This window comes from Dipodomys merriami, unplaced genomic scaffold, assembly GCF_024711535.1.
Source record: "Dipodomys merriami isolate MVZ:Mamm:240054 unplaced genomic scaffold, mDipMer1.0.p SCAF_142, whole genome shotgun sequence".
Classification (NCBI taxonomy): domain Eukaryota; kingdom Metazoa; phylum Chordata; class Mammalia; order Rodentia; family Heteromyidae; genus Dipodomys; species Dipodomys merriami.
Genome location: NW_027202738.1, coordinates 2,775,115 through 2,795,285, shown reverse-complemented (window position 1 = coordinate 2,795,285; position 20,171 = coordinate 2,775,115). Strand labels below are relative to the sequence as shown.

The window sequence follows — 20,171 nt, the reverse complement described above, 5'->3', positions numbered from 1 at the left end:
GGATGTGGTAACTGCGTGTTTATGTAGACTCCTAGGAACAGATTCATCTCCTAAATGAAGAACAAGTTGGTAGCAAAAGCAGAGAACGTTTAAAAATCTTTCTCTTTCTTTCCCCGTGACCTTGAGACTGAATCTGTCATGAAACATAAAAATAAAATCCTTTCCTTTCCCTTTTTTTTGGGGGGGGGGTCCGGTCATGGGGTCTGAACTCTGGGCCTGGGTGCTGTCCCTCAGCTCTTCAGCTCAAGGCTAGCACTCTACTACTTGAGCCACAGCACCACTTATGGCTTTTTTCTTTTTGCTTATGTGGTGCTGAGGAATCGAACCCAGGGCCTCAGGCATGCAAGGCAAGTGCTCTACCACTGAGCCACCTTCCCAGCCCCAATCCTTTCCCTTTTGTTTTCGTCAGTCATGGGATTTGAACTCAGGGCCTGGGCACTGTCTCTATGCTCTTTTGCTCAAGACTAGTGTTCTGCCACCTTGAGCCACAGCTCCACTTCTGATTTTCTGGTGGTTCGTTGGAAGTAAGAGTCTCACAGACTTTCCTGCCTAGGCTGGCTTTGAACCCTGATCTTCAGATCTCAGCCTCCTGAGTAGCTAGGATTACAGGCATGAGCCACTGATGCACAGCTCTGAGTGAATATTTCAAGTCATTTTAAGCAACATATTTTAAATTTAAAAATAACCTTAGTCACAGATGTCATATGTTTGACAAACTAAAAATAAAAAATACATCATTTTATATTATTTCATCCATATATATAAAAAAAGTGCATGTCAGGAGGCATCTGCTGAGCATCATAAAGCTGCACCGATGCAGCTTCAGGCAAAGGTGAACAAGAATTTGGTCAGCCTGGAACATAGAGGGGCTCAGGGTGAAATGGTCATGCTCCCAGAAGCCTCAGAGGTATTCACTGAGCCAGGACACTGACAAAAACACCCGAACACATACTCCCCCAACTCCCCCCACTGTCCCAGGACTCTACAAACTTCAAGCAAGATGGCAGCTACGCATGGCTGAGTTACACTTGAACTAGATCTGCTAAGGAAAAGGGGCAAACAGCAGGGAGGCTTGTCCAGAAATGCCTTGAAAGTAGTTCTTACTGCTATCTCATCTCACACAATTTCAGAAACCAAGTAACAAAGTATCTGCGGCCTGGCTTCTGTGAGGTTCATTATGAGAAGCCATGTTCTCCTCTTACCAACCCCACCCATTATTGGATTAGTAGCCAAGTGGGGACTTGCATGCCTTTGGCTCTAAAGGGCAGTGTCTTATTTGAAAACACCTCAGGGTGATGCTAAGTTTACAGTTGATTCAAAGGCCAGACTCATCAGTAGCTGATAATAAATGTTCTAGAAGTTTCCTTGCTTTCCTGTTCCCCCGAGCCTCCCTGCCTGTCCTCACAGTGGCTAAAGTGGTGGATATGATCAAAATGTATCATGTGTGTTTATGGAAAGAGACCCTCCTAGACCCGGCACAGTGAATATGTAGGAAAAATGAGAAAAGGGGGGCTGGAGGTATGGCTTAACTAGTAGAGCGCCTGCCGAGAGCAAGTTCCAAGGTCAAGTCCCAGTCTCAGACCAAAAAAAGTGAAAAAGAGGTTGGTCACGGGCTCCTCGGCCTCTAGAACTGCCAGTGTTTTCCCCACACTTCAGCGTGTTCTCTGGGGTTTTTTTGTTGTTGTTTTCACCATGCTTCGGCGCATTCTCTTTGGTTTTGTTTTTTTTTTTAATTCCCCTTCAGTGTAGCTGCTGAACAACTGAGTAGTTTTCTGAGTGGACGCTGGTCTTCTAACTTTGACGTTGGTCGGGTGCATGAGACACTGGCCACAGGCTCTGATAGCAGGAAGGGTGGTGAAGAGCAGTGCCTGTCCCTCTCCCTTCCTTCCCTTTTTCTAATGTTTCCATTCCGTGATTTCCCCTCTCAGAGGAAAGTGAGTGGCACTGCGGAGTCACTTCCTTAGGGTCCAGAGTTGCCTGTTGTCCCGCCACAAGAACTCTTTGCAGTGTCATCTGCTAGCTCCCTCCCTGCCCTTCACCTCTTTGCTTGGTGCCGAACACCCTGTGCCTTCTGTTTGCCCCGAACTGCCATTTGGCTTAGGTTTGGGCCACAGTCTCTGAAGGCCTGCTTCCCTCAGCTCAGGGGGCTGGATTTATGCAGGATATGGCTCTATCTAAGTGACTGTCATTTCTATCAAAGTCCGTTTCATATGTGACTATTGGCTTAAATGCAGGTGGGCATTCTGGTGTAACTAGAATGGAAAAAAAAAAAAACTACTCCTGAGACACATGTGTTGAAATAATTCTGTCCTTAGTCTGGATATAGCATTACAATGGAATACTGTGGGCTGGGTGCCAGTGGCTTGCAGTTGTAATCCTACTCTGGAGGCTGAGATCTGAGGGTCTCATTTTGAAGCGAGCCAGAAGAGGCAGGTAAACCTGACATTGGAAGTGGAGGTATGGCCCTAAGTGGTAGAGCACCAGTCTTGAGCACAAGAGCTTCCAGACTCCCTCTTCTCAAATGCTTTTTTGACTCTAGTTTCACCCTGTCTCCTTCATTCTGACATTAACTCAGATCACTTCTTCTGAGCAGCCTCAGCCCTCCCTGCAGCCCCCAAGGCGCCACCTTTGCTTCTAGAACAGTCTGTCCCAGCTTTTTTTTTTAAAACCAGTACATTCTATTTTTTTTTTTGGGGGGGGGTCCGGTTGTGGGGCCTGAACTCTGGGCCTGGGCGCTGTCCCTCAGCTCTTCAGCTCAAGGCTAGCACTCTACTGCTTGAGCCACAGTGCCACTTCCGGCTTTTTTCTTTCTGCTTATGTGGTGCTGAGGAATCGAACCCAGGGCTTCATGCATGCAAGGCAAGCACTCTACCACTGAGCCACCTTCCCAGCCCCTCCATCTTTTTTTTTGGGGGGGGGGTCTGGTCTTGAAGCCTGAACTCTGGGCCTGGGCGCTGTCCCTCAGCTCTTCAGCTCAAGGCTAGCGCTCTACCACTGAGCCACCTTCCCAGCCCCTCATGTCCATCTTCTTACACCTCATGAGAGCAGCTGTTTACACCACTGATCTCCAGCAAGGGCCTTTATGATTATTGTTGAATGAATGGGAACATGAATGTGTTAGCTGTGATTTGGGAATCAATGAGAAGATTTAAATAAATGAATTGTGCATCAGTTCTCTTATTATCAAGCTAAATCAAGCTAAGAATATCTACATTTTCAACCTAGAATTAGGGAGGTTTTGTCCAAAAATCATCCCCTTTTGAAAGACACAGGCAAGCCTATTATCAGTCTTACTTGAAGTCAGCTGGTCTGCCTTCCCACATGGATAGAGCCAGCCCTGTGAAGGCCGTTACCATAATAGAAGAATGCATTTAGCTGTGAGAAAACAGATTTTGCAAAATGTGCCACTCATCGCCCACATCAATGACATTATTATAAGCAGTAGACTTAAAAATAGGAATGTAAATCTGCCAAATGCAGGTGGCTCCTGCCTGTAAACCTAGCTATTCCAGAGGCTGAGTTCCAGGGCCAGAAATGGTTGCTAGAGTCTACCTAAATAACCAGCAGGAAGCAGGGCTGGAGTTAGGGCTCAACTTGTAAAGTGCCAGCCTAGTAAGCACAAGAGCCTGAATTCAAATCCAAGTACTGCCCCCCAAAATGACAAAAATAATAATGAAGGTATGGTCTCTTGTTACTGGAGAAGTGTGGACCGACTTACACATTGGTAAGTGGTGCACGACCCTCCCCCCCCCCCCCGGGGTACCAGGAGGCAAAATGGAGCTGGAGATTATTTGTTATTCCCCAGTCTGATTCCACCATGAGCCCCAACAAGACAGGGAAATACACAAGGGATCAAGCACCAAAATAAAGGCCCAAAGGCCACCAGAAGGGAAGCCTGGAGCCGTCGCCCGGAATTCCTGCGGCGAAAAATTCTGAAGCCGATAGTCTTTTCAGAGATGTCTCTGAAAAGGTAGTAAGAGGGGCTGGGAAGGTGGCTCAGTGGTAGAGCGCTTGCCTTGCATGCATGAGGCCCTGGGTTTGATTCCTCAGCACCACATAAGCAAAAAGAAAAAAGCCAGAAGTGGTGCTGTGGCTCAAGTGGTAGAGCGCTAGCCTTGAGCTGAAGAGCTGAGGGACAGCACCCAGGCCCAGAGTTCAGGTCCCACGACCGGACACAAAAAAAAAAAAAGAAAAAGAAAAGAAAAGGTAGTAAGAATGAAAATCCAACCCGATACTGTTACCACTATTTCCGAGTTTAAAAGCAGATAAAATCCTGGGTCAAAAGACAGGTGTTTGGGATCTATGCTTCTTGACACTGGTCTAGTAGAAAACTTTTGTCAGGATGATGTTGTTTTTAGACAGTATCAGAATGGCAAGCCCTGGCTGGAGCAACAGAGCACCTGCCCCGCGTTCCACCCCCAGGAACCCCCCAAAAAGCTCTCAGTGCGGATTCTCTGCCCGGTGGTCTCTGGATTCTTGTTCTTTGAAATGGCTGTCGTTTAGAAATGAACAGCCAAAAGCAATGACCACAAGAAAGCAATCCCGAGGCCCGGCCCCGTCCGTGGCTGTTCCTTTCCTGGTGTAGAAAGGCTGAGCGTTGAGATGCGGGTAGATTCCGCCCCAGGCGAGGTCTGGCTGTGGAGCCCGCCAGCCTCCTGCGGGCGGCGGGTCGGTCCCTCGGGCCGTCCAGAGCCTAGCAGCTGGGAGGGGCCGGGGGAGGGGGGGGAGCGTCGGTGGAATGTTCTGGGGTCTGGAACGACCCGAAGGCCGCGGGCTGGGTGGCCGGCGTGGGGAGGCCGGGCCGGCGCGGACCCGCGGGCGCCGGTCAGCAGGGGCTCTGGAAGCCGCGGTAGCGCCCATCGGCCCGCGGGAACTCGCGGCGGATGCGCCAGCGGCAGCAGCTGGGCAGGATGGCGAAGTCGGCCAGGTCGGCGCCGCCGAAGCGCCAGGCGGCGTAGCAGCGGTAGGCGCAGTGGCGCAGGCGGCGCGAGGCGGCGGCGGCGGGCGGCGCGGCGCCCAGCGGCTCGCGGAGCAGCAGCAGCATCTGCAGGCGCCGCGGGCACAGCACGAGCGCGGCGAAGAGCGGCGAGGAGGTGATGCAGGGCCCGGGCGCGCGGCGGCAGCACAGCTCCTCCAGCGGCCGCCGGGGCTCGGGCAGCGCGGACGGCCGGCAGCGCCCGCAGCGGCACCAGCCGGGGCTCGGGCCGTCCGCGGGCTCCGGGGCCGGCGCGCCGCGCAGCGGCTGCAGCTCCTCGGCCTCGGCCTTGGCCGGCTCGGGCTGCGAGTCCACGTCCAGGTCCGGGAGAGGCAGCGCGGACAGCGCCGTGAAGTCCGACTCGGGTCTCTGCAAGGGCCAAGGGTCGCGGCGGTGAGCCGGGGCCACCCCGGCCCGCGAGGCTCGGCTCCCTCCCCTCCGAGAAGGCGGGGCGCGGTACTCACCGGGACCGGCCGGCCCTTGGCGTCCTGCAGGCTTTTCCCGAGCAGCTTCTGGTCCACCATTCGGATGTAAGGTTCGTCCACGAAGGACACGTACTTCAGCGTCTAGAGAGGGAGCGACATTGTGTCCATTGTGTCCATTGTCGCCCAGGCTCCTAACTCCAGCCAAAGGCAAGAGTTACTTCTCAGAGCACAAACCGCTGCACCGGCAACCCGCCGGGAAGGGTACATCCGAGGGTACATCAGAAACCCAGCCGGAGCCCCCCACCCCGACCCAGCCAGCCTGTCCACAGCCAGCTTACCCGTCCCCTGCTGAAGCTAGCGCAACGCAATTCTACTTCCTGATTCAGTAGCTCCAGAAAGCCAGGGTACTGCAACTTGGATGGTTTATTGATTTGTCTTGGCTTCTGTGCCAGTCCTGGGACTTGAACTCAGGGCCTGGGTCCTGTCTCTTAGCTATTTTGCTGGAGGCTAGCACTCCACCACTTGAGCCACAGCTCAAGTTAATTGGAGATGAGTCTCGTGGACTTTCCTGCGCAGGCTGGCTTCAAACTGTTCCTCAGATCTCAGTCTCCTGCTTAGCTAGGATTACAGGTGTGAGCCACAAACACCTGACTTAAATTGTCTATATGTTTGTTAAATTTCCTTCTATAATGGGCCATGGAATAGTGACTTTTTAGTGGTAAAAATGAACTCCTTCCCCTTTTATTTTTTTGAGACAGAATCTTGCTATATAGCCAATCAACCTTGTATTTATAATCCTCTGCCACTTTGAGTGCCAGGATTACAGGCAAGTATAACTGCACCTAGTGTTTTGCTTTGTGGGGGCCCCTTTTTAAACCTATTTGACATATGTTAATATTATTCTGTTTGCTGTTTTCCTCCTCTCAGCTCATGAACCTATAACTTGGTGGTTATGAGCAAGGCCTTCCTGCCCATGTTAGAGTTACAGCTCTCCCACTACTAGCTGTATATATCGGAGCAAATCATTTGACCTCTTTGGGCCTCAGTTTCCTCACATCTAAAAAGAGATAGTAAGCACCCATCTGTAGGGTTGTTGTGAAGATTCAGTGGGTTAATATGTATAAGCACTTAGGAGTGCTAGATAAGAATCTGCTGAAGGTCTGGGAAGGTGGCTCAGTGGTAGAGTGCTTGCCTTACATGCATGAGACCCTGCGTTCGATTCCTCAGCACCACATAAGCAGAAAAAGCCGGAAGTGGTGCTGTGGCTCAAGTGATAGAGGGCTAGGTTTGAGCTGAAGAGCTGAGGGACAGCGCCCAGGCCCTGAATTTGGGGCACCATGACAAAAATAAATCTGCTGTTGTCACCTCTGTCACCTGTCTCCCCAGCGCCGGCCATTCCTTACCTTGGACTTACTGTGGTTTCTTTCACTATTTACCCAACGGACATGTGGGTAGATGCTGTCTCCCCAGTGAGGACAGTCATCTGTTAACTGTTAATCACTGCAGTGTGTGTCTTACACACATGTCCTGGTTGGGTTCTCGCGGTGCCACTAGGTGGGCAACTATAAAGCAAAGCCCACCTGGGGCTTGAACTCAGGGCCTGGGTTCTGTCCCTGAGCCTCTTTGTGCTCAAGGCTAGCACTGCACACTTGAGCCACAGTGCCACTTCTAGCTTTTTCTGAGTATTGGAGATAAGAGTCTCATGGACTTCCTTGGCTGGGCTGGCTTTGAACTCGATTCTCAGATCTCAGCCTCCTGAGTAGCTGGGATGACAGGCGGGAGCCACCAGTGCCCAGCTTCAGCAGCATCATCCTCTTCTTTTTTTAATATCAAAATTGACACATTCTAGAGCATAAAAGTTTGTCTTCTCCACCTATTTTGCTTCTCTGTTTTTGTTTTCTTCTCCCTTGGGACCAGAGGACTCATGGGAAAGATGAGGTTCCCAGGTCTGATTGGCTGCAGGCTAAAGGCATATTCCTCCCGGCCTCCACCCAGCAGCAGGATCTTGGGGAGCCTTGGTGCTCCATTCTCACAGTATGCCTTACCGGGCTTGGTTCCACAATGAACTCGAACTTCTTCCTGTAGTAGTATTCGTTGACCATGCAGGGTTTGCAGCACTTGCAAGAGGAATAAACGCAGGTCTGACAGAGGCTGTTCGAGTAGGTCTTGATGAGAAAGTCAATGAACACTGTGGCCTGGGGAAAACAGACAAGCACTGAGCTCCAGAAGCTTCTTTTTCCTCATTGTTTGAGGTATTCTCACTATGCAGCTAGGCTGGCCTTGAATCTCACTCAGTCCTCCTGCCTCTGTCCCCCAGGTGCTGGGATTATAGGCATGTGCTACCAGGACTGGCTGCCACTTCATCCCTTAAAACACGGGCTAGAGAATTCTCTTACCAGACCAAAGTAGGAGAGGGTGGATCCGATGTACACCACCAGCTGGATGATGTCAAATTTCCCTCCCTGCAAACAGAGTAGGAAAAGTGTTGCAGAGCAAAGCAATGCTGTGCTCTGACTGGCAGTTGTTGGTTCTAGAAGGGCGCAGAGCCCCGCACACCCACATGCTCGCTTACTGTCACAGAGACAGCGACCACTGTGCATCCCGCCTCTGCCTTCCAGAACGTTCCCAGAGAACACACACTAGAGGAGAGCCAGGGAAGGTCAAAGCTCACTCCTCCCCATGGGCACCTCGTGCTCTTCTCCTCCGTGACCTTTCCTTCCTTCCACGTGGCTCCATCACAGTGGCTCTCGGGCCACAACAACCCAATGTGATACAATCATAGGCAGCACCCCATGGAGACAGCACCCCAGTTTGCTCCTGAACCGTCTCTCATCTCAGTCTGGGCCCTCTCTTCTGGCTTCTGGGCCAGGACAGGGTTGGTTCAAGACCAGCTGCTGGGACTTAGCATGCCCCTGATCAATGGGACTGGTGTAGAGGGGGCTGCGGCTCAGAAGGAATTAAGCAGAGTCAGTAGCTTCTGCCTGAGGCCTGGGCTGGAACTTCTGGAGAATTCTCTTTACATGGAGGCTACTCAGCTGGCAAGACGACAGAAGTACACTGTCCTGTGGAGATGGCCAACCGGGACCAATGTGAAGATGGGGGACTGGTTCCTGATAACGTGGCTTGGACATCTGGATCCAGCCTTATCTGAACTCCCAATGACCCCTGGATGTTTCAGTTATGTGAACAGCAACAACAACAAAAAAAAACACAGACATTTTTTTCTCTAAGCCAATTTGAATTGAGTTCTGTTATAAGCTATTTTGCAATGAGTTTCCGTCCTTCCTTCCCTTCCATTCCTTTTCCTATTCAATTCCTCACCTTTCCTCTCTATCAGAGTACTTTGTGTGTGTGTGTGCCAATACTGGGGCTTAAACTCAGGGCCTGGGTGCTGTCTCTCAGCTTTTTTTTCTCAAGGCTGGTGCTCTACCACTTGAGCCCTAGCTCCATTTTCTTTCTTCTTTTTTCTTTTGTACCCATTGTGGGGCTTGAACTCAGGGCCTTGAACTTTTTCCCTCAAGGCTAGCCTAGCACTCATCACTTGAGCCACGATTCCACTTCTTTTTTTTTTTTTCCTGACCTGAGTAGCTAGGACTACAGGCGTGAGCCACTGGTGTCCAGCTTCTATAGGAATACTTTAAAGTTGACTATTAGAATTTTTTCTCAAATTTTTATCACAGACTTCTGATGGCCTGCTCACAGGCAGGACCCCCGAGGACATTTCTTCCTCCCCACTTATCCCACAAGCGAGTCGCACAGGGCCAGACAGTGACCATGAGCCACACAGCAGTCAGGGCCCAGTTCCGGGATGGAGGTGCTGGCACAGAAGGACAGACTTACAGTGCCGAAAACCAGGATGTCAAAACGGATCCCGAAGACTTTGATCAGAGTCCGATATTCCACATTGTTTTCCCTGTAGTACTTGGCAAATCTGCAGGAGGAAGAAGATCTGTAGATCCCACAGTCTCCGCAAGCACTGGCATTTTAGAGAGCAGAAACGAAGCTGGTAGCTGCCCCGCCTGCCTTCTGCCCCCACTGTGCTTGCCAGAGAGAAGAACCGGACCCGTGGTGGCCACCCAGAGCCCGGGCACCTCCTCCACCATCAGCACAGGCGGCCCGAAACTGCCTTTAGTGTCAGGTTACAATGAACAACTTTGAACCAATATGGGATTCACAGTAAGCAGAGGAATTTAAAGAAATGATAACTTCAAACAATGATTGTTCCTAATGGAGGAAGCATAGGCTTGGCTTCCAGAACAAAACAGCCAAAGAGGGCAAATCTTCGATCCTAAGCACCAGACAGTGCACCTTCACCATATGCCCTTTGGGTAGAGCCAGAGCCAGACAAGGGGAGCCCACCCCAGTAATCCTAGTCACACTAGCCAGCCCCAAGCTGGCTCCACAGCCCACCTGCCTTTCCTAGTGGGATGGCAGGGACGTTTCTAGGCCTCATTCTCCCTTCCTTTCTGCCTCCTGACCATGCCAATCTTCCCCTCTTGAGATACATATGAAATAAATCCTTTTAATGGTGTGGATCCACCTGTGCTGTCACTCAGCCGCCTTCCTCAACTGCAGCCTGACACAAGCCCCAGTCACTCCACATGCGCTATGGTCAAGAAAAATCTTGCTGGGTGCCGGTGGCTCCGCCTGTAATCCTAGCTACTCAGGAGGCTGAGATCTGAGGATCACAGGTCAAAGCCAGCCCAGGCAGGAAACTCTGTGAGACTCTTATCTCCAGTAAACCACTAGAAAACCAGAAGTGGCACTGTGGCTCAAGCAGTAGAGCGCTGGCCTTGAGCTGAAGAGCACAGGGACAGTGCCCAAGCCCAGAGTTCAAGCCCCATGACTGACCCCCCCCCAAAAAAAAAAGTCTTAACCATATTCTCACTAAACTCGCCTGCATTCCTCCCCTCACCACCTCCCGCTGGTGGCTTTAAGGTAAGCTTATTTGTTTTCTTTCGGCGTTATTCACAACCTATTTATATGTGTTGGGAGAAAAGAACACAGAAGACACATGCTCTGCCAAAACAGAGCACCTGAGAGTTCTTGTGAAATCTAAACTCCAGGCTGATGGCAGGTGGATATTTTCTGCCTTGGGTGGTCAGTCTCGCCTGGAGATGTTTCAACACCTTTGTGTGTGGTGCTTCTACCTTCTGCTCCACTGAGGGATCTGGATCTTCCATATACAAGCAAGGGTGCCTGGCCCCTCCACACCGGGCTTGGCCTGCCCAGGATGGCCACATTTGTAAGGACTCAAGTTTCTGCTTCTAGAGTCTTGTTGCAGCAGCTGAGGGCAAGAATCATTTGGGAGAATGTGTTCAAGAGGTAGGCTCCTGGCTCCGAACCTCACAGACTGGTTCCAGAAGGCTTGAGATGTTTCCGGAGACCTGTATCTCTGCTCTTATCAGTGGGCCACACTGGAGGAATGCTGCTTCCTTGACAATGTTGCTTTTTTGCCCACTGTAATGGGTCCACTCGTGACTCCCACAGCAGATAGTTATGTCTAAGTACCTAGCGCCCCAGGGCCTACAAATGTGACCTTGCTTGAGAATCCACAATTTAAAAATGCAGTTAAGGATCTCAAGATGAAGATTATCCTGGATATAGAGTGGTCCTGAATCCAATGACTGGCATTGTTATAAGAGAAAGAAGATGGAAACTGAAGGGAAAAAAAGACAAGGGAGAAGGCCTGTGGAGAGGGAGGCAGAGACTGGAATGATTTAGCCACAAGTCCAGGATGCCTAGAACCACCAGAATCGAGAGCCTTTGGAGAAGGCATGGCCCTGCTGAACATCGTTCCATACTTCTGCCCTCTGTGAGGGGCAAAAAACATGTCTGTGGTTTTACACCACCAAATTTGGGGCAAGTTTTAAACAGCAGCCACCAGAAACTAATACTTGTGCTGGAACTGAGAAATGTCTGGTGCACTCTGTGTAGGCCTATCCTACCTTACGCTTGATGTAAACTACAGACTCAACGTGTTAACTGCGTGAGGACATGTGAACTTCTCCAACTTCTGTGTTTTTAAAATACCACCTTTTCTCATACCTCATATAACCTGTCATTTCCTTCTCTTTTCTGTGGCTATTTGAAAATACTGTGTCTGCTTACCCATCAGATCAGGATTTATTTTTGGCCAAAGATTTCTTCTTTCCAGACAAAAGATGCGCAGATGCTTTATTCTAAAAGCATCTCAATGTCACAGCCCCCCCCCCCCCCCCCCGGTCTTGAGAAAGCTCACATCCCACCAGGAAGCCCGTGTTCTTAGACTTGTTCAGGGACTCCAAGGACTTGTGCTGTCGTGATTGATTCTTTGCCTTGCTCACTTCTGCTGAGGGAGCAAGCATCCGGTCCTCTGTTCTTACTAATGGCCACAAGCCCATTCAGCAGAGCAGGAGGGGAGCGTCAAGAAGTTACCTAGCCAGCCGGGCGCTGGTGGCTCACGCCTGTAATCCTAGCTACTCAGGAGGCTGAGATCTGAGGATCGCAGTTCAAAGCCAGCCCGGGCAGGAGAAACCGTGAGACTCCTATCTCCAATAAACCACCAGAAAACCGGAAGTGGCGCTGTAGCTCAAGTGGTAGAGCGCTAGCCTTGAGCTGAAGAGCTGAGGGACAGCGCCCAGGCCCAGAGTTCAAGCCCCACGACCGACAAAAAAAAAAAAAAAAAAAAAGTGACCTAGCCTAGGAACAGCTTCATCAACACAGAGGATGCAGAAAGCCTCCGCCACCCTTGGTGTCAAGGCCCTCAAACGGGGCCATGAAGATAAAAGACGGGAATAGTGTGGGTCAGCTAGAAGGCGTTTAGGAGCAGGGGACAGAGACCAAGCTAAAGTGCTTGTCCTTTCTCCAGAGGACTGTGTAATCTTAGCGCTGGCCACCAGCTGCCCCATGGAATATCGACCCAGGATTGTTTAACTGTTCATTTTCCCCCAATAGTTGTTTTGGGGTGGTTTTTTTATTTTTTTTATTTTTTGAGAAAAGCAGAAGTTCAGATTTTTTTGTTGTTGTTGTTGTTTTTTTGGGGGGTCCAGTCGTGGGGCCTGAACTCTGGGCCTGGGCGCTGTCCCTCAGCTCTTCAGCTCAAGGCTAGCACTCTACCACTTGAGCCACAGCGCCACTTCCGGCTTTTTTTTTTCTTATGTGGTGCTGAGGAATCGAACCCAGGGCCTCATGCATGCAAGGCAAGCGCTCTACCACTGAGCCACCTTCCCAGCCCCAGAAGTTCAGATTTTTATATAGACTTTCTCGAGTTCATATAAAGCAGCGTGATGGCTTGAGTAAACCCTTCAGGAGCCATTGAGAATGCTAGTGGGGGGTGGGCTGGGAAGGTGCGAGAATGTGTGCTTTCAGCACATTGAGCCCCTGGTTGTAGAGACCACATATAGTCAGGTGAAGCTGGCAGGAAGGAGGCAGCCTGGGGCTGCCAGGAGGTGCTGCGTCCGTCAGCACTTCTCAAATGAGTAGGTCATGTTCATACACAGTGTTTTGCTGAGTTGGAGGGAGGGACTGCGGTCCTGCTTTGTGACAGGCTCCTAGGGGGCCCGGGTCTGCTTCTTGGACCAGGCGAGGTCCATCTCCAGCAGTAGTTGGCAAACTCGAGTGAGCAGTAGGCCCCACTGGGCCCCAGCCCTGAACTGTATGAACCAGTAGATGGGAGGTGAGGGGGCCTGGGAACGTGCGGTCCAAGCCCCCGTGTGGCGGCTAGACTAGACTATGCATACAGAAGGGATTGAAGGGATTCCCAGATCTTAAAATGGTTTCCAAGTTGCTTCCTGAGCATGCATGGTTCCTTTCCTGTCACTTCCTGCCCCGCCCAGCCTGGCAATCTACAGCACAGATGAGTTTGCTGGGTCTGGAGCGTGACTCACAGAGTGCACCCCATTCAGGTCTGGCTTTTCCCACCTCAGTGTGGTGCCTGTGGAGCTGCTGACCTCCCATGGCAGTGTCAGATATTGGCTTCTTTTTTTAATCTATACTAGCTAGCCTTTTATTGCATAAATGTAGCTCTAGGCTGAACATTTGGGTCGGTTCTGGTTTTTAGCTATTATGAATAAGGCTGCTGTGAACATTCATGCACACATTTTTGCATGTGAATGAAAAAGCTCAGGGATAGCACCCAGGCCCCGAGTTCAAGCTCTAGTACTACAAATAAACACCAGACACTGGAGTCTCATGGCTCTATCCCTAGCTACTCAGGAGGCTGAGATCTGTGGATCATGGTTAAGAGCAAGCTTGAGCAGTTAAGTCCATGAGATTCATCTACAATAAACTCAGAAAAAGCCAGAAGTGGCGCTGAGGCTCAAGTGGTAAAGTGCTAGCCTCGAGCATAAAGAGGCTCAGGAACAGCACCCAGGCCCAGAGTTCAAGCCCCAGGACTGGCAAAGGGAAGGGAAAGGGAAAGGACACTTGTAGTTATAAAACCCAGAAATAACCCAAATATTCAATAATAGAGGAAGGTGTGGGTGCCCGGAGCCCAGGATGAAGGGGTGGGGTCCAGGTGGCCCGGGCTGGTAGCTGTGGGTTTGGAGCAAATTGTTGACCTGCTCCTGATTTTATCTAGGAACCCCGATGGCCACTTGACCCTTGTTATGACCCTTACATGCAATGCTGTGGCCATTAATGTCACCATTACAGAGAATCTGAAGTGCCCTGGGAACAGAGAGACCCCACACAGTACCCATGTACACACTGACAGGGTCTCGGATGAGCCTCACGACAGAGGAGAACTCAGCAGAGGGCTGCGCTGAGAGCGATGGGGGTTAGTCCTCTGAGCTTTGAGTGGTTGTACAGCGCATTCACATTGCCACCAGCTCTTGTTATTGCCTTGAGAAACCTGGCTGGCCTTACTGCCTGCCACAGAGGCCATCCAGCCCGGCCCGGAGGCTCCCAGGCCAGCTGAGCCCGTCCTGTGGAGTCCCCATACCTGAAGTTGTAGCCCGGGATGAGGGACTCGGTGGTGGTCTTGTCGTCCAGGCGGCGGAAGCTATACTTGGGGCGGCAGTGATGGCTCCACTGGTCTAGGTTGCAGTCCCAGTAGATCTCGATGCCCATGATTCCTCCCTGCATGCAAGGTCAACATGAGAAGTCTGCAAACAGGCTGAAGATGGTGCGGCGTGGCGCCATCGCAGCCTTAGAAAGGGTTTCTTTTAGAAGGAAAATGATGTCTAAAGATTTTAGAGCCATACATGTGAGTTAGGTCACCATGACAGCCAGCTACAAAACCCTCTCCCTCCCTCACTCCCTCACTCCCCCCCACCTGCTCTTCTTCCATCCTTATGCTTGACACGGCTTCCAGTAAATGGGGCCTGAACTCAAATTCCTTTAACCCCTTTCCCCTCACCACATGAAAAATCAAGGCTAACTGGAATTCAGGACCTCCTTTAAATACCACATACCTTTCATCTGTCAGCATGCCCACAGGGAAGGCTCCCTCTAGAGGTGAGCAAATGGAGGGTCCGGAGATGGTAGACCATCCTGGGTGACCCAGGTGGACTTACAAGCCCCTCTTATAAACACTCCCTCCCCGGCTGGGAAGGTGGCTCAGTGGTAGAGCGCTTGCCTTGCAAGCCTGAGACCCTGGGTTCGATTCCTCAGCACCATATAAGCAAAAAGAAAAAAAAAGCCGGAAGTGGTGCTGTGGCTCAAGTGATAGAGTGCTAGCCTTGAGCTGAAGAGCTGAGGGACAGTGCCCAGGCCCAGAGTTCAGGCCCCACGACCGGACCCCAAAAAAAATAAACACTTCCTCCCCTAAAGACAAAGCTTTTTACAATGGAGAGACGGAACTTGGCCCTAGATTCTTGAGAGCTGGGCACAGTGGTGCACAGCTGTAATCCCAGCACTAGCTGAACTGAAACAGGAAGAGTTTGAGACCAGCCAGGGTTACATAATGAGAGCTTGTCTCACAAAACTAGAAGGAGACACAGCCATTGTGACCACTTAATTGAAATGCTCTGCTGCTGGCTTTGGTGACCGAGGCCAGGGTGTGCATTTTCCCCTGCAGCCTGCAGGGGGAGCCTGGTGCCACTCACACCTTGCTTCTGACTCTGGCAAACTAGGTCTGACCTCCAGAAACAGGAAAGGGCGTTTTGTTTGAAGCACACATTTGTCACAGCAACACTGGAAATCAACATCCTAGGAGACTCGCCCACTGGCCTGGGGTTACACGAGGGTGCTGCACGTGCTGGATGGTGTGAACCGTGTTTCTAAGGCCCAGCGTGTCTGGCTCCCTGGCCTCCCTAAGCAAGACACGCCCCCCCCCCAACCTCCCTCCCTCTGAATCCAGACACCACTGACCTGAATTGCCACCTCTGAAAAGTTCTCTCCCGCCTCCCGAAGGATGTCTCCTAGTCGGAAAATGGGGCACTGTGGATTCTGAGTCTTGTGGAAGGTACAGGAGACATTCAGATCTGGCAGGATGTTCCTCCTGTGTGGGACGGGACGCGGGCATCTGTACTGGAGAAGACCGGGCCCCACTGTGTCCTCTGTCTCCCACATAATAGGGCATTGCTGCCAAATACAGCACCACCATTTCTGCCCACCTGCTTTCTTATGATCGCTTGTCGCTGGGAAAGCTAGCGCCTTGTAATCAGGGCACTGTGGAGTGAAGATGAGCCCTCCCACAGTCAAGTTCTTAGAGCCACAGTCGGGTCTAGGCTTGCCTGGGGCCAGAGCTCTAAGAACTTGACTGTGGCCTACAAGGTCCCGAGCGGCCACCCCACTGAGGTTCAGATTCCCAACCCATGGAAACTGGGGGAGAGAAAAAGCTGCTGTCATTTGGGGCTTTTTAGGTTTGAGGACATTTGTTAAATTGCCATGGTAACTGATACAGCAGGACTTCCTGGGCACTCACGTGGTATAGTTGTAGCCGGGGAAGCCTATGTTGTTCTTGATGAGCACTGTGAAGTTTTCAGCGCTCCTCAAAAGTGCAGGCCTGGGAGAAAGGAATGAGGGTCAGGGGTCCCACGGGGTAGCAAGGCCAACACTTCTGGTTTTGTGGAATGAGTGCAGAGAGATGGATACAGTACCCCAGTGGGTAGAACCTTCCATACATCCCCACAAAGCCGCCAGCCTCCCCAAGAACAGCATCTGCCTTCCTGAGACCCTATGGCAGTTACTGTGTCACTTCTTTTTTTTTTTGGTTGGTCGTGGGGCTTGAACTCTGGGCCTGGGCGCTGTCCCTCAGCTCTTCAGCTCAAGGCGAGCGCTCTACCACTTGAGCCACAGCGCCACTTCCGGTTTTTTCTGGTGGTTTACTGGAGATAAGAGTCTCACAGTCTCTCCTGCCCGAGCTGGCTTTGAACCATGATCCTCAGATCTCAGCCTCGTGAGTAGCTAGGATTACAGGCGTGAGCCACCAGCGCCCAGCACTGTGTCACTTCTGACACTCTGGTAGAACCGTGGCTAGGTGTGTGCCATTGTGTGTTGATAAGTGTGTAACCACCAGCATACTAGGGACAAAATCTAGGAGGCCTGCCATGTGAGTGCTGATCGTTGTGGAGAGTGACATGGGAGCCGGAACCGGTCCGCTTGCCACCCCAGGGTGGCTTCCCTCGTACGGCTGAGTTTCGGGCAGTGTGAGGACAACGCCTGTCTCACCTTGCATCCCAGCCTTCAGCACCGGGCTGAAGGAGCATGGGACACTCCCTAAAGGACAGGCACTCAGATTCCAGACCACCGCAAGGCCACTCGCCATCCACCCATCATCCGCCTGTCCACCATCTACCCACCCACCCGCCCATCAGTCCACTCACTAATTCATCCACCATCCATCCACCCACCCACCCATCAGTCTACTCACTAATTCATCCATCCATCCACCCACTCATCTACAACACAAATATTTATGGTATGGGGCATGGTGCCAGGCACTGGGGTACAACACTAAATAAGACAGGCAGCATTTTTAGCCCGTGGCAGCCAAGCGCCTAGGAAAGATGGCTGTGGATAGAGGGAGCCAGTGTCCTGCTGCCTGGCACGGAAAGGGGGGGGTGTCTTCCAGCACAGTCCACGGCCCCCCTCTGACTCCGAGGACCTGCTCTGGCCCTGCTCAGGGCGCCGCCGTTGTGAACAGTCATTGTCATCGGCCCAGCACCCCCTCACTTTTGTCAATATGATCTCCACTTTCCCTTCCTCCATTGTATCTAGACTAGCCTCCCCAAAGGACCAAGAATATTACTGACACTACTCTGAGGCCTGGATCAAGCCTTGCCTGAAGCCAGAAACTCTGGTTGTCTCATTTACTGGAGTCAGAAACACAGCCAAAAAATAATACCCACCCCCTCCACCTCCCCACCCCCGCCTGTTTTCTGAAGTGAACTTCAGCTTAAAGCTAAAGTTTAAGACGCTGAACTTTCTGCCACTTGTATTAAGAAAAAAAAAAAGTCCTATTAATGACAGATACCTGTTGAGTACTGGACTTTGCCCTCCAAACATGGTTAACTCCACACTGAACTTTAAGGATCAGAGTTTTCATTCTTTTTTGATCGTGGGGCCTGAACTCTGGGCCTGGCCGCTGGGCACTGTCCCTCAGCATTCCAGCTCAAGGCGAGCGCTCTACCACTTGAGCTACAGCACCACTTCTGGTTTTCTAGTGGTTTATTGGAGATAAGAGTCTCACAGTTTCCTGCCTGAGCTGGCTTTGAACCGTGATCCTCAGATCTCTCAGCCTCTTCAGTAGCTAGGATGACAGGCGTGAGCCACCGGCACCCAGCTTCTCGTTTTTTATACTGCAAGGGCTTTTGGGGCCTGGATGGTATTTCAGACTTCTTGTGTCCTCCATGAAACCCGGTCTCTCCTGTGCATCCTTACACATGGAGTAAACTTCAAAGCCTGCTGCACAGGGCTGAACGTGCAGAGTGAACACAGCAGTTAAATGAATTAAGTGAATCCATAGAACAGATGAGGAAACGGAAGTCCAGGGTAGAAAGTCATTTAAAGTGTTAGCCTTGGAAACCAGGCTTGGTGATTCATGCCTCAAATCCCAGTACTCAAAACTAAGCAAGGAGGATGTGGGTTTGGGGCCAGCCTGGGCTTTATAACAAGAGTAAACAACCCAAAGAGCAGTGCAGCAGCTGGTGCTCCAGACCCAGTGTGTCTGATGAATAAGCTGTTGGCAGGGCGGGAACCAGGATCCAGGGCCCGTGAAGGGGCCCCTTGTCTGGATCCAAGAATTAGCGGGGTGTGGGCTATGTGCCACCCACCGCTGGGCCAGGCCTCCTCCCTCCCCCAGAGAAACCTTCCTGACTTAGAAATGAACCTGGGGTCACAATGGAGGGCCCCACAGGGCAATGCAGCCTGAGCCCCACCCTGTCCCTGGCGGAGACCTTTGAGCCTCTTTGCCCCACCAGTGCTGAGCAGAGTGATTCTGAGTCTCCCTGGTCTGGGCAGCCACAGGAATGGGCGACTTTTTTTTTTCTTCGTTGGTTGATGCACTTGAACTCTGGGCCTGGGCGCTGTCCCTCAGCTCTTCAGCTCAAGGCGAGCGCTCTACCGCTTGAGCCACAGCGCCACTTCTGGTTTTCTGGTGGTTCATTGGAGATAAAAGTCTCATGGACTTTCCTGCCCAGGCTGGCTTCAAACCTTGATCCTCAGATCTCAGCCTCCTGAGTAGCTAGGATGACAGGCGTGAGACACCGGGGCCTGGCTCAGGCAGCTATTTTAATGTCAAGACATCATGATTGTGTTGCATGGTTGTGCACCCTCTGTGGTAGACACATTGATTCTCATTTGATAGAAGAGGACAATGCTGCTGCTCAGAGAGGTCAAGCCACTTGCCCCAGGTCACCCAGCAGAGATGTGTTAGTCAGGAATGTGGTCCTGTCTAGCTGTTCTCCACTGAAATGCACCAGTGCTTGAGGGTTCTGACGTTTAACATCCTGACCCTGTACGGTAGAGAAAAGCCTTGCAAGGAATCATCAAGTCTGTACAGCACATGCGTGTTGTATTGGGGAACATTTGCCTTCCTTCCTTTCTCTCCTTCCTCCTTTCCTCTCAGATCCTCCTACCCTCCCCCATTTTTTCTGCTCCTTGTCATCAGCCCGGACCAATCAGAACAAACCCTGCTGGACACTGCAGCGCTGGGGACCAATCAGAACAAACCCTGCTGGGCACTGAGGCACAGGAGCGGCCAGCTGGCACAGGACGATGTCACTGCGTCGGCAGGAACTCTGTGGCCATGCTGGCAGCTGGCACAGCTTTCTCAGAGTCGCGGGTGCCTGGCACTGGAGGCCACAGGCCCTCAGCGGGCGCCGGGCTGCCACTCACCGCGGGGCCTCCTCGACCGCCTCGGCCGGGCACCAACCCCTGACCTCGCAGGTCTTGTGGGTCGCGTTGAAGGAGATGCACTTGCCAGTCTGGATTCCTGCGGACAGGACGGGGTTGCAGGACAGGGGTCACAGGTGCAGCCCAAGCTGAGAACCTGCCCTGCCCCACCGGCCCGGGCAGAGCCCAGGCGCAAGCACTGAACAGCGAGCCCTTAGAAAGAACAAGAAAGCCTCGCGTGCAGTGCGGAGGCTGGGCCCTGGGGTTCTTTACAAGGAGGGGTGCCCGGAGCGGAGCACTGTGTCTCCTCTCAGCACCTGGAAGTGGGCAAGACCCACCTGAGTGCCACCTGATGGACACAGGACATAGGGACGTGGAGGCAGCCTTCTGAACTCTTAAAGGGCCAGCCACATCCAAGACGTCTGTGCACTGATTCACACGTACATGGACTGTGAGCAGATCTGGCCACTCAGCCTTTCTGAGAGCGAGCCTCGGGCATTGGCCACTGAAGC

The 20,171-nt window shown here is 51.9% G+C and overlaps 2 protein-coding genes across 2 annotated transcripts in view; one reads left to right on the top strand and one right to left on the bottom strand.

The window, feature by feature from the left end:
- LOC138826388 (intraflagellar transport protein 81 homolog) overlaps window positions 1-20,171 on the top strand; it is a 154,966-nt gene that overhangs the window by 4,359 nt on the left and 130,436 nt on the right. The gene's annotated exons all lie outside the window — the stretch shown is intronic.
- Window positions 3,746-20,171, bottom strand: part of LOC138826389 (P2X purinoceptor 7-like) — a 28,318-nt gene continuing 11,892 nt past the window's right edge. Inside the window, exons 5-13 of the mRNA XM_070021496.1 lie at window positions 19,663-19,759; window positions 16,250-16,330; window positions 15,694-15,823; window positions 14,324-14,460; window positions 9,241-9,331; window positions 7,797-7,862; window positions 7,446-7,595; window positions 5,440-5,541; window positions 3,746-5,344 (exon numbers count right to left, since the gene is read on the bottom strand). Of these exons, the coding sequence (XP_069877597.1) occupies window positions 4,826-5,344; window positions 5,440-5,541; window positions 7,446-7,595; window positions 7,797-7,862; window positions 9,241-9,331; window positions 14,324-14,460; window positions 15,694-15,823; window positions 16,250-16,330; window positions 19,663-19,759 (1,373 nt within the window). The 3' untranslated portion in view covers window positions 3,746-4,825. The remainder of the gene's footprint in view (window positions 5,345-5,439; window positions 5,542-7,445; window positions 7,596-7,796; window positions 7,863-9,240; window positions 9,332-14,323; window positions 14,461-15,693; window positions 15,824-16,249; window positions 16,331-19,662; window positions 19,760-20,171) is intronic.